Source organism: Pteropus medius, unplaced genomic scaffold (genome assembly GCF_902729225.1).
Source record: "Pteropus medius unplaced genomic scaffold, Ma_sr-lr_union100, whole genome shotgun sequence".
Lineage (NCBI taxonomy): Eukaryota > Metazoa > Chordata > Mammalia > Chiroptera > Pteropodidae > Pteropus > Pteropus medius.
In genome coordinates, this window is record NW_024349803.1 from 10,215,496 (window position 1) to 10,228,650 (window position 13,155).

Sequence of the window (13,155 nt, forward strand, 5' to 3'; positions counted from 1 at the left end):
CCTCCCTAGAGGTATGAAATCTAGTGACAGGTGGCATTGCAGGTTGTTAACCCTGCTGACCAGGACTGCTCAAGGGCCCAACAAGGTGATTCAGAACAGTCCAACAAGTTGTCCCCTTCCCTGCTCCTGCTAGTTTCAACTGAGCAACAAGCCTTTTGACCAAAATCCAGGTCCGTAGCAGAATCCAGTTATGTTGCACAAATGAACTCAGTTTTCTGTTCCCAGCCTGAAGGATATAATTTCATGGGACCACTTTATCAAGTTGGACAGTGTCCAAAAATATTTCCACATGAGGGAAATATCTCCAGACCCTTGGTGCTGACAGACACAGAAAAAAGCCACTTACCAGCCACTTGACTGAAGGATCAGACTTCTCTAGGTGGGGTTGTTCTCGGCGGCCAGTCCGGCTCCAGCAGGAGGCGTTAAGTAAGGGCTGTGTGAAAAAGGAGAGACCGCATGCCTTGTCTGCAGATGGGGGTGTGGAAGGCCACAGTCAGTGCCCCTGACACTCACCAGACCTCTCTTCAAAGTCCAGTTAGAAATCAAATTCCGGAGACAAGGCAGGGACAGGCAGGCCCTGTGCCCTAAGGAGCACTGCGGGAATGGTAGCCGCTGCCCAGGCCCGGGGGCCGTCCTCTGCCCCGCCCCGCCTCTGGACCCTTGTCCTGGACCAAGCAAGTCTCCCCTGGATTTTTATCTGCAGCTGCCTCAAAACGAAAACACCATTGCTGCCTCCTGATATACTCCAGCCCGGGAGTGAGTGTGGGGGGGAGGTGGCGGGACTAGAGATGCCAAAGTTCGTTTGCAAGTCATCTCATTACTAAAAGATCCCCTTTTACTGACAGAACTCAAACGCATGAAGCACCTCAAATCATTTTAGTTTTTAAATCCAAGGCTATCCTCCCAGGGAAGCTCATCCTGGGGGCTTCAGATATCACGGCTCCCATCCAGGGGTACTTCTGTCCAGAGCAGGGCGAAGGAGCGGGAGTCGAGGGCCGAAGGCGAGCACAGAAGTGGCGCGTCTGGAGGCCACCCCGGCGCAGCTCTGCAGCTCCAGGGCTGGATCCCCGCAAGGCGTCCGGAGCCACTAATGTTTAATCTCCTGCGGCCCGCGGCCCGGATCACTGGGACTGCAAGGACGCTCCCCACCCGCGCCCCTCCCGGGCCGAATTCCTGGCATAGTTTTCTCACAAGTCCAGGCTCACCTGGGGGTCCCCGGAGCCGGGAGAAAAGGCAGAGGTCGCAGAGGCGCCGGCTCCCCTTCTCCGCCCGGCTCCGCCTCTCAGCTCGCTCCACCGCCCCCGACTGTCCCAGGCAGTTCCCGGAATCCTCGCTGCGGCGCTGGCGGGGATGCTTCCCCAGCCTGGAGGAGCCCAGGAGTTTTCGGGGGCCGGGACAGAGCCGCCAACCTGCCCAGCCAGAGACAAGAGAACCTCTCCGCGCCAGCAGCTGGAGGCCTGGGGTCTCTGACTCCTGTCGCTTCTACAACAGCCGCCCCACCCCACTCCAAGGAGGGGTGGAGTCTCTCCCCAACCCCCCGGGAGGAGTTATTTTTAGATATGTTACGGAGGGAGCGAAGGAGGGAATGCCACGTTTAATCCGTTAGGAAAATCCAGGATCCATGTGAACGCTCTCAGGCCTCGCTGAGAGGCCAGACTGCGTACACACACACACACACACACACACACACACACACACACACACACACACACACACACACACACACACACACAAAATCAGTACAGTTGTTGGCCTATAAGCGGGGACAACTGCAACCTCAGGTGACCCAGCCCACCCGGCCCTAAACTAAGAACCTTACTGGTTTCTGATACCCTGCCGTTCTAGTCCTTAGCATGAGTCCCAGCCTGGTCGGATGTCGACCACCACCACCACCACCCAGTCTGCTGGATTGTCCTGTGGATCCAGCTCTGAAACCCAGGCCTGAACAACTCTTTTTTCCTGATATCAGTCCCTGATCCCCTCCCGTAGACAGTCTTTGCTTTCCCGAAACTCAGATTTCTGGGAATTCTTTTTTAAGGCTTTCTTCCCTACCATCCTACCCCATCCCCCCAATCACCCCCTCATCCTCTAACATCCCACCCCCCTTCCCACCCCACCACACCCCAGACTCAATTGGACCAAGCTCTCTCTCTTGGGGCAACCAAAGCAAAAATGTGTGTGAACAGTGTTGGCAAGGATATGAAGAAACTGGAACCCTCATGCATTGCTGGTGGGAATGTATATGGCGATTCCGCAAATAATTAACCATAGAATTATCATAGGATGCAGCAATTCTCTTTCTGGGTATATACCCAAAAGAACTGAAAACGGGGACTTGGATATTTGGAGATAGCAGCATTATTCACAATAGCCAAAAGGTGGAGACAACCCAAGTGTCCATTGCCATACGAATGGATAAACAAAATGTAATATATACATACAATGGAATATTATTAAACCTTAAAAAATAAAGAAATTCTGATACATGCTACGACATAAATGAACCTTGAAAATATTATGCTGAGTGAAATAAGCCAGACACAAAAGGATAAATATTACATGATTCCACTTATACAAGGTACCTAGAATTGTCAAATTTATAGAGATATTTCGGAAAGCAGAATAGTGGTTACCAGGGCTGGGGTGGGGAGTGAATGTGTATAGTGTTTTACTTTGGAAAGATGAAAAGGTTACAGAAATGGATAGTGGTGTTGGTTGTACAACAGCGTGAATGTACTTAATGTCACTGAATTGTAGACTTTAAAGTGGTTAAAATGGTAAATGTTATGATTTTATATTTTACCACAATATTTTAAATGTTAAAAACAAGTGGATGGAGCGGGAACCAGGACCAAGTAAGGCCTCTCTGTGAGCCATCTACTTTGTGGGAAATCTTGTTCCTCCTCTCCTCTCTTGGTCAGGGGACACTTTTCTCTCTACTGGAAGGGAGAGAAGAGCCCAGGCTTTGGAGTCATCTATCTTCCACATTTCTAAGCTTTGTAATTCTGGGAAAGTCATTTAACCTCTCTATAAAATAGAAAAAATAAACTCTACCTACCAGGGTCATTATGAAACCACATTAGCTAAAGCATCTCTAGGCTCAGCCCATGGACTGGCAGTCAGTGTGTGTCTTCTGAGTTCAGCACAGTGTGAAATCTGTTGGAGCTTGGAGCATTTGTTTCTCAGCTCTCTTCCCACCGCAATCCTGAAGTGTGGAGAAAGTAGCTCTGGGAGAACCTGTTTGTTTTCATCATTTCCACCAATATCAATTTCCCCATGTGTAAATGTGTCCCCTCTTTTGCAGGGCTGTTGTGAGAAAGTAGACTTGACATGCAACTCAGTCCACCTTGTCGGTAATGCCAAAAGCTAAAGACTCCATCCTCAATTGACCAAGACCTGTCATGCATGAAACCCTCACACTCTTCCCTTACTGGGCCGCAGTTCAACATTCAATACAGCCAAGAGTAATTGAGTACCCACTGTGTGCCAGGCTCTGTTCCAGGTCCTGAAGATACCAAGAGTTTGCAGAGAATTAGATCACTTAGCTCTGGGAAGCTGTCATCCTCTGCCACAGCATGCACACAAGATTTGGTGGCACCAGTGTCAGTCTCTGACACAGAAACAGGACCGAGGAGACTGGCCCTAGATGGCTAGTCCAGGGAACATTATTTAAATGCAGACATGATGACTGGAGATCAGGAAGCAATATGGACCATAAGCTGTGGACACTAAGGATGACAAACAGAAAGATGCAAAGAGCCTTAGTCTCTGATGACTGTGGTGACCACACTCACTCTGAATTCCCTGCCCTCAGATTCTTTTACAGGAGAGAGAAATAAAATTCTATATTATATATACCAATGGTCTTTAGAATTTTTCTATTATAGACAGAGAAAACTAATCCTAACTGACATGTGGATAAGCCCCCGCACCCCTGAGAAGAGTGGAGATCAAGGGAAAGGGAGATGCTCCAGGCAGCACTTGGTTCCACGATGTAGCAGCAGCAACCCAGCGCTGGAACTATTCGTTACCTAGACCCAGCTCCCCGGTCACCAACCCTTCTGGGCCTTGAATCAGGACCCTGTAAGTCCTAGGACAGTGTTTACGGTAGAGATTTTCCACTAGCGTGTTGCTGCCTCTAACCACAGTCCTCCCTTCCTGGTTCATGTAATTCCACAGATGCAGGCCGTAGGAGTCTTTGAAGCTTGGGTCTGTGTCCCAAACTTCATAGTAGCGCCGCCACTGTGGATAGGAAATGGGGTAAAATCTTTGGGGATGTAGGAAGGAAAAGTTTGAACACCTGAAGTCGCTCACCTCCTGGAAATTTTTGAGTTTGCACCACACTCTCAACATCCTCGTCATCAAAATGGGACCCTGGTTGCCCCAAATGTCCGAATTGTAGTGTTCAACAAAGTTTTCCATGCACTCCCATAGGAAGGAGTGGTGGGGTAGGAATCCAAACACCCCGTTACTAGAGTCCTGAGAAGCCTGTGCAGCCAAAAAGTTTTCCTCAGGGATAGGCCTGATAGAGATGATATCAGTGTCCATGTAGATGCCGCCGTACTTCCAGATGGTGGCCAGGCGGGATGCATCTGAGCTGACATAGAGCCAGTTTCTCTGTGCACTGGCATTGATCTGTAGGAACAGGTACAAATCAGCTCCCAGTAGCAGGGGAAGAGGGAGGGGTGTCACAGCAGGAGGCCAGGCCCAGGGCAGCTGGGGAGGAGGAAGCAAGCCAGCTTCCCAAAAATCTGTTTGCCAAAAGTCCAATTTTGCAAATTTACCAAACTTACCTCTACCCCAAAAAGTTACCTTTAAGTAAAAAGTTTACAGCAATCAGTATCCATGGGAAGATTTTAGGAGCTATTAAAGATTTCATAAAATTGTTGAAAGAAAGAAAGAATAAAAAGAATTGAAGCAGTGGAAGGGTAAAACAGAAACCCAGGAGGGATTTCACAATGAACGGTGTGAGTCACTTTCAGCACAAACCACAAATATGAAACTGTGGAAGAAGAATTTTTTAAAGTCCTAAAAATACTAAAAACGGATAAAGAAAAAGATAAAGTAGGAAACTATAGGGAAAAGTCAATATGTATGTTATTTGAGAAATAAGGAAAAGAATCTTAAAATGCATGCATGCATGCATGCCTTCCTCACTAATTAACTCCTTTAATAGGATTCATTCATTGAGGGCCTACTTACTATGTGCCAAGCTCTGTTACAGCTGCTAAAGATATGTCAGTGAACAAAGACAAAAATCTCTATTGGGAGGAGATAGACAATTAACAAATAGACATATAATATGTTGGGTGTTCATGAGGACTATGAAGGAAATAAAGCTGGGTGAGGGGGCTATGAAAAGGGCAGGGCAGAGCACAATCTTATGTTGGATCCCAGCAGAAACGTGAGCAAAATGAGTAAGTGAACCATGCTGATATCTCAGAGAAGAAAGTTCTAGGGTAGAGGGAACAGTTAGGCAGGAACAGGAGGGAGGCAGCGTGACTAAAACAGAGTAGTGAAGGGAGAGGGGTAGGAGATGAGATCAGAGAGGGTGGGGTAGGGAGGGAGAGCTGATTATATAGGCTGGGGTAAAGACAAATTATTTGAAACGTTTGGAAGAAAGGAGTGATGTGATCTGGATTAGTCTTCAAAGGTTCACACTGGTCGCTGTGTGGAAAACAGACGGGGCAGGGGTTGGGATGTGGCAGAGGCAGAAGAACGGTGGCGAGTTAGGAGGATACCGAAATAATCCAGGCAAGAGGTGATGGTGAAGGAGGATGATAATAGAGGAGGTGAGACAAGTGGTCAGACCCGGATCCATGGTCAAAATAAAGCCAGTAAGGATTTTGATGGATTAGGTGTGGAGTGGGAGAGGATGGATGACCGCAAATGCTAAAATGTGAGCAAAACAGAAAATAACTTTAAAAAGAATAGAAATAAATCATGATAATGGCAATGTTCCCAAATGAAAGGCCAAAGTTTTAAATATAGAAAACAAAACAGATTTTTCTGAACTAAAATATGTTGATTAGAAGATTAAAGAGCAACCCTGGGCTTTTGACAAAACAAACGTTCTTTAAAATTCAGCTGTAAAGCCAAATGAAACAGAACTAAGACTGCAGAAAGCTACATAAGTTGTTCATGTCATCATATCGTATATAATTGCTGAAAACCTCATAAATAATAACGAAAATTTATCAAAAACTGTTCTAAATTTATCTAAAGTTGTTCTTTATAATCTATGCAAATATTTAAAGATTAATATTATAATTACTCCAATTTTTCAAGTGAAAAACTAAAAGGACCAAGGAGTTCAGTAATATGCCCAAGGTCAGAGAGACAGAGGTTGGATTTGAACCCAGGCAGTCTGGCTCCAGAGATCCACTCATTCAAAAAAACAAAACATGGTTTGGATAAAAATATGTTGATTACTTGGTAAATTGGTGATTGTCAGACCCAGAGATACAGAGTATCAAAAGCTGCACAAAACCAGAGGAGGAAGAAGCCTGCGTTGATGTGGGCATTGGACTAACATCAGCCTAAAATCTCCAAGAGCTCCCCCAAGGGTGAGTATCAGAAAGAGGATTAGAGCTCTGGCTGCTCACCCCTCCCCTCCCCCACAATACTCATCCCTGAGCATCTTCAAGGGCTACAGTTGCCAAATCAATGCAGCAAATCCAGTGGTCACCAGCAGGTAATGGCACATTGGGTCATTCCTAACAGCTGGCCCCAAGCCATTCTGAGGTGGCCTAACAGGGCCAGAACATGCCACACCCAGCCACCCAAGGGCATGGTGGCATGATCCCTGGAGATGCTTAGCCTTGTGTAGTATCCTGCAGACACTTAAGAGCTCTGTATCCCAGGGCCCACCTTGTCCCTAAAACTCAACATAGCAAAACCAAGGTGTAGCTCAGAGCAACCCAAGCTGTGTTCCATGGAATATCCGCTCCGAGAAAATATTTATGTCATACTGAAAGAGGGTTCCATACTCAAATATTAAGTTTGGAAAATGCCGGATTGAAACAAATTAAAGTTTCTTTGGTTCAAAACTACACAGAGCCTTTAATTTCCTCATGTACAAGGTTAGTCTGTGAGAAAATGACGAGGTGTGCATCTCCCAAAATGATTTGAGTAAAGATGTCTTTTTCCAAGAAGCAAAACACTTTTAGGTAATGTTAGTCTAACGCAAGTGTGGGGAAAGTAGGCCTGGAGCCAGCAAGCTGCCTGTTCTCGTGCAGTTCTGGAGCACGCCCTAGCAGGCTAGCACTGAGAGTCGCAGGGACCTAGCAGACACGTCCTTTCCCTCAGGTCTCTTCTCCACTGCTAGCACCTGCCTCCCTGGCCCACAGCCTGCCCTGCCTCTGCCTGGGGCCACACTAGTAGCCACTTGTTAGCAACTGCAGGTAAAATCCAGTGAGTCACTCCACCTCCCCACGACAGGTCCCAGTTTGAGACTTCTAGGCTTTTCAGGAGAAGAGATGCATGCACTGGGACCCAGAAGTCACATGGGGCCGAGAGTGAAACTGACCAATTCCCCCTCCAAACACATACACACACACACACACACACTCGGTCCCATTGCTTAGTCCAGAAATGTGTCCACTGACAGTAACTAGGCACAAGTGTGTCTTCTGTCCAGGAGAGCTACCCAATCCCCAGGAGAATGAGGCAGGGTGGGACAGGAGTTTTCCTTTTTTATGTATAGATACCGTAGTAGGCTGAATAATGGCCATGCAAAGATATCAGGTCCTAAGTCCTGGAAACTGTAAATGTTACCTCATGGGAAAGTGGTTTTTGCAAATGTGATTCAATTAAGGATCGTGAAATGAAGAGATTATCCTGATAGAGCTGAAATGCAATCACAAGTGTCCTTTGAAGAGAGAGAGAGAAGGAGAGTTCACACACACATACACACACACACACACAAACACAGAGGAAAAGGGGATGTAAGTTAGAGACAGATTGGAGTGATAGGCTCTACAGGAAGAGTTCTTCCCTAGAGCTTCCCAGGGGACTGGGGCCGTGCCTGCACCTTGACATCCACCCCATCAAATGATTTGGGACTTCTGCTCTCCATAACTGTGAAGAAGTACATCTCTGCAGTTTTAAGTCACCAGGTTTGTGGTACTTTGTTACAGCAGCCACAGGAAACTAATACAAGTACCTTACGATGGCTTCAAGTTTGCTTCTTGGTATGCAAAACCTAAAGTATTTACTTTCTGGCCCTTTACAGAGAAAAAGAAGTTTGCTGACATTTGGTCTAACCTATGATTAGAACTTAGATAGGACTTTATAAGGCAGGCAAATGGTATTATTTTGATGTCAATTTTTTAATTACTTTTATTTTTTAGTTATTTTATTTTAAAATTAATATATTCTCATCACTAAATTCACTCCTCATTCAGTTATACTAAAATGCCTACTATTATTGTGTATTGTATATTTTCTTCAGGTCTTTTTCTTTCATGTAGATGTAGGGGATAGGGAGTTGCATTATAATATAAGAGCATCTAATTCTGTATTATAGTCTTTATAAGATGTCACAGATAAAGCCTGCATAATGGAATCATTGAGTGACTATACTACAATTTCCTTATGCATTCTCTAATTGTGAGTCCCCTGTGAGAGAAATATTTAATTAAAACATTATTTCCTTATTACACTATGTTACTAAGATAAAGATTACAAAATTCCTAAGAGTTCCAGGAGTTTCTTGATAATAATATAACCCAATCTCATACAGCAGCGCTCCATCTGATCTTTTATGATTTTTCCATTTACATAATTTTCAAGTTAAATATTGCCTAGTTTCCCCCTCAGATGCAAAAAAAAAAAAAAATGTTTACCATGGATGGGATTAAAATTCTCAGTGAAAAATAAGAAAAATACACCTAGAAAAGATAAGAGTAGTCTCAAAAATATGCTGGCTCCTAAGAGAGCTGGAAGCAAAAGACCCATGGCAAAGATAAACCTAAGTCTCTCCTGTTTACTTAAATCAGGGCTCAATACTATAGAAAGAAGGCCAGGCAAAAGTCAGAAGATTTGAGTTCTAGTCCCATTTCTGACGCCAAGTCTTTACCCTCAGTTTGCCCAGCTATAAAATGAGTAGGACGGACTCATTTTCTGCGGTCCCTCCTAACACTGACATTCTAAGATTCTCTGAACACTTACTTGAGTGTACCATGAGAACAATGGTGTGTCTTCAAACAGCCTTTTCATATTTAAAGGGAAGAGGAAAACATTGTCTATTGCTGAGAGGAGGGAAAAGGCTGTGTAAGTGGAGTTTGGGGGCAGCTGCATGGAGTCACTGAGACCCTTCATAAAGAACGCCACAGGCTGCTCAGGATAAACCCTGGCAGCGGACTCCACAGCGCAGGAGACCAGTGGGGATGGCTCCACTCTCTCAGAGGTCTCTAGGAACACAATGATGCGTCCCTTGCTCAGGAGGGCTTCCGGCCCCTGCTGGAACTCATCAGGAGGCAAGCAGAAGTAGCAGCTGGACTTCAGGGTGAGCTGGTAGAGGAAGCCACATAAAAGCAGTAGGATGACTAACAGCAAGAGCTGGAGCTCCTTCAGCATGTCCGCTTCTCTCTTCCGGCCCGCTCCTTTAAATCAATGCGATTAATTAAACGTTACATTTACGAAACCAGACAAAGATAGCACACAAGTAAACGATACAAGGATATCACTTCTGAGCTTAGGTTTTAAAATCTTAAGTAAAATATGATCATATCAAGCCTCGCAATACTAAAAATAAAAATGTATTAACTAAGGTTTAACTGAGGAAATTAAGGGTGATTCGAAATAGGAAAATAATTCATTAATAGAAAAACTATTAGTGGCATGCATTATCTTAGCAGATTAAAGAAGAAAAGCCATATGATCATTTTATTTCAATAGCTGCCAAGAACAGGATAAAATTTGACATCCACTCATGATTTTTAAAAAGCACAAAGAAACTTTCTTAAGCTGACAAATGATGTCTACATAAAGCAATCATCATGCTTAATATGAAGCATTTGAAAGATCTCCGTTAAAACCAGAAATAAGATACAGATGTTATTATCACTGTTACTATTCAACATCATTCTGCTAAGTCTAATCAAGGCAATGAAACGAGAGAAGAATTTCTACTATGAATATTAGAAAGGAAGAGGCAAGAATATCACTAATTATAGAAAATATGATTGCCTACTGAGAAAATGCAAGATAATTTACTGAAAAGCTAACAGAACTAAGAAAAAAATTAACCAAGGAAGCAAATTGAAGGCTAGAGTTAAATAACTTGCCAAGATCACACAGTTAGCAGAGCCGTGACTAACTCGGATCTGTCTGCTACCAAAGCCCAGGCTCTGAACCTCCTTCTCTGTAAATGTTAGCTCTGTAAATGTTAGCTCTAATTCTAGCTAACTCCAGGAGAGCAGAGACCTGATTTTTTCAGTGGTCTGTTTTTCATATTCCATACAACTATTTTAGAAAATGCAAAATTAATGAAATAGAAGAGCTTACCTTCTAGCCAAGAACTTGCAGTTAGCCAATATCTGAGGTCTTAGCAATGACAAGTTTTGCCTGCTATACTTTCTGATAAATCACCACCTAATCTTCCAATTCAACAACACTGGAGGAAAGTAAATCTTGGCAGACGAATAACACAAGAAGTTCCTAGGAAGCTCCTCCCTTTACTAAGTTTCAGGTGGCCCACATGTTAATCCTGCCTATTCATGGATCTATCCGGAGGATTCATAGGGTGATGATTCCACCTGGAGAAAACTGTATATAACCCTGGAGCCAAAAGATAGTACATCTGAGCAGTTGAGTTTCAATCAAAATCATGAGCAGAGACGTGGGAAATTCTCACCAGACAACTCTGTAATTTGGTCCAAACTTTGCAAATACAAGTTTTGATTAAAAGAAAAGAAAATCCATCACCATAAATAAACAATGGACAACCCTAGTAGTCCTGGTGTTCTGAAAGAATTGATTCTCCAGTTTCAGCTATAGTGGCTTCAAGAAGGGTCTTTTTGCCCTGAGGTCCCCCTTATGGGACATAGCTTCCTCCTAGTCCACAAGGTCAGGTTCATTACCCTCCATGTGGCAATCCTCACACCTCCCAAAATAGTATTCTTCTGTGGTCTGCTCCCCAGTGCCCTTGACATGAGTAATTCTTTTTAGAGCCACCCTCACTCAGAAAGTCACCTACCTTCAGTCCAGAGCCTTCTCTCAGCCCTGAACAGACATCTGCAGTTTGCCCTGGATGCTCTGGGCCCCTCTTGAGCAGACTTTGGATCCTGACATAACAGGTCTGACATCAAGGGGAGGTAAATCTGTCCCACTCACTGATGGCTTCTTGTTTTCTGTGCCCAGGGTTCTCCAGAAACTGTTGTTCTTCGGGTGTTCGGAGCTGGTATAAAGAAAAGGCAACACAGGGAAGGGGAAAACCATGGAACCAGAGCAGAGATTTCCCCAACTCTCCAGCCCTATAGATAACCTCCGATAACCTCAACAGGAAATAGTTCAGCTTTGAGCCTACATACTCCCTCTGCTATAATGGACCCACTGTATCAAGAAGGAAAAGTTAAAGGAATTTTTAACAATAAATGTTTGTCAAACTGAATTATACGTGCAAAGCACGTCTCTTAATTCTGTAGCTTCTTTGAACTTCAATTTATTGCAAGAAGGAAATATTCAAACCACCAATACTTGTCCTATTTACTTTGGAGCCCGTGGAACCACAGTTCCGGTTTTTAACATATTTGTTATGTAAGTGGGACTGATAAACTTGTTAAAGCATTCAGCTATTAACAGTGAAAAACCAATACACAAAAGTGATACCTTATCAACATTGCCAATTCCTTTCACCACTGTTTTGAAGCTGGAATGAAGACTGGAGACCTGGGTTTACATGACTGGAGAGGAGATAGCTAGACAGATTACCTCTCACTGCAGAGTGAGAGGTAATCCATAGCTTAACACTTGGGAACCCATAGAAGAACAATTGAAGCACAACGAGGGAGTGACATTATCAACAATAAATCCTGGGGAAAAAATTTATTTTCTGTTTTACTAAAAATCAGGGATTCATACCAGCATAAAATCCCCTTGTCCCATGGCAACATTTTAAACCATTCTGCATTTCTAAGAAAATGGTTCTAGCCTTGCATTTCTGGCAATAACACTTTTTATTCTCCACTCAGCCATGCAAATCAAACATTCACCTTTTTACAAAACCTTACATAGCTATCAAGAATGTGTTTCTGGGTTTGTTCTGGAAATTACTGTGTTCACGCATGTCATTTCCTCCCTTTTAAAATGACTTGCAGATGAAAGAAGGGGTGAGGGAAAAGGCAGATGGTAAGGGAAAATAATTGTTCTCAGTGAAGCAGGTGTACTCCAGACACCATCCTTTCAGGTTGAAAAACAGGATCTTCAAGAAGCCTACAGAAAGCGATGGTGCCCGTCCGAGAGTGGAAGGCGGTTTGAAGGCACTTCGCTTTTAAGTCTGTAAGTCAGTGTTTTAGTTTCTTCTTTCTGTCAGGGATTAGAAACATCCTAGTGCCACCTACGCCAAGTGTCCACATGACAAGGGATCTTTATAAAGACCGAGTGGGCTGTGGGAATGAACACTACCCAATATGGCTGAAAGAAACTGTTACAGACTGAATGTTTGTGTCAAATTCATATGGTAAAGCCCTAACCCCCAATGTAATGGTATGTGGAGAATGGGGCCTTTCGAAAGTAATTCAATTTAAATGAGGTCATGAAGGTGGGATTCTTACAAGAAGAAAAAGACAGATCTCTGTCCCTCTCATCTCCTCTCCTCTCCTCTCCTCTCCTTTCTCTCTCTCTCCCTCTCTCTCCCCCTCCCGTGAGCATTCACCGAGGAAAGGCCATGTAAGAACACAGTGTAAAGATGGCTATCCACAGACCAGGAACAGGGGCCTCTCCAGAAACCTAATCTTCATCTTGATCTTGAACTTCCCAGTACCAGAACTATGAGCAATAAATTTCTGTTGATTAAGCCATGAGCCTGTGATATTTTGTCATAGCAACCTGAGCTAACTAAGGCAGAAACCCCACAGTAAGTTTCTTCTCTTTAATCTCCTTCCACATGTTTTCATGAGAATCTATTTTTGAGCCATGGGCGAGATGGGAACT

The 13,155-nt window shown here is 44.1% G+C and overlaps 2 protein-coding genes across 14 annotated transcripts in view; both read right to left on the reverse strand.

Annotated features, from left to right (window-relative positions):
• Positions 1 to 1,344, reverse strand: part of DZIP1L (DAZ interacting zinc finger protein 1 like) — a 38,872-nt gene extending 37,528 nt beyond the window's left edge. For 3 of the 13 annotated variants that reach the window (XM_039837251.1, XM_039837248.1, XM_039837245.1), the window contains exons 1-2: positions 1,206 to 1,344; positions 347 to 433 (exon numbers count right to left, since the gene is read on the reverse strand). The gene's annotated coding sequence lies outside the window, so the exon portion shown is untranslated. Of the gene's footprint in view, positions 1 to 346; positions 434 to 513; positions 716 to 865; positions 1,035 to 1,205 lie in introns of those variants that run through there. The other 10 variants (XM_039837250.1, XM_039837247.1, XM_039837244.1 and 7 more) reach the window with 5 other exon arrangements.
• A 1,197-nt stretch (positions 1,345 to 2,541) lies between these two features.
• On the reverse strand, positions 2,542 to 9,601 carry A4GNT (alpha-1,4-N-acetylglucosaminyltransferase). The gene is made up of 2 exons (XM_039837257.1): positions 9,172 to 9,601; positions 2,542 to 4,635 (listed from the first exon to the last, which is right to left on the reverse strand). Exons 1-2 carry the CDS (start codon positions 9,577 to 9,579, stop codon positions 4,021 to 4,023), a joined length of 1,023 nt encoding a protein of 340 aa, XP_039693191.1. The 5' UTR covers positions 9,580 to 9,601; the 3' UTR covers positions 2,542 to 4,020.
• Positions 9,602 to 13,155: the final 3,554 nt, after the last annotated feature.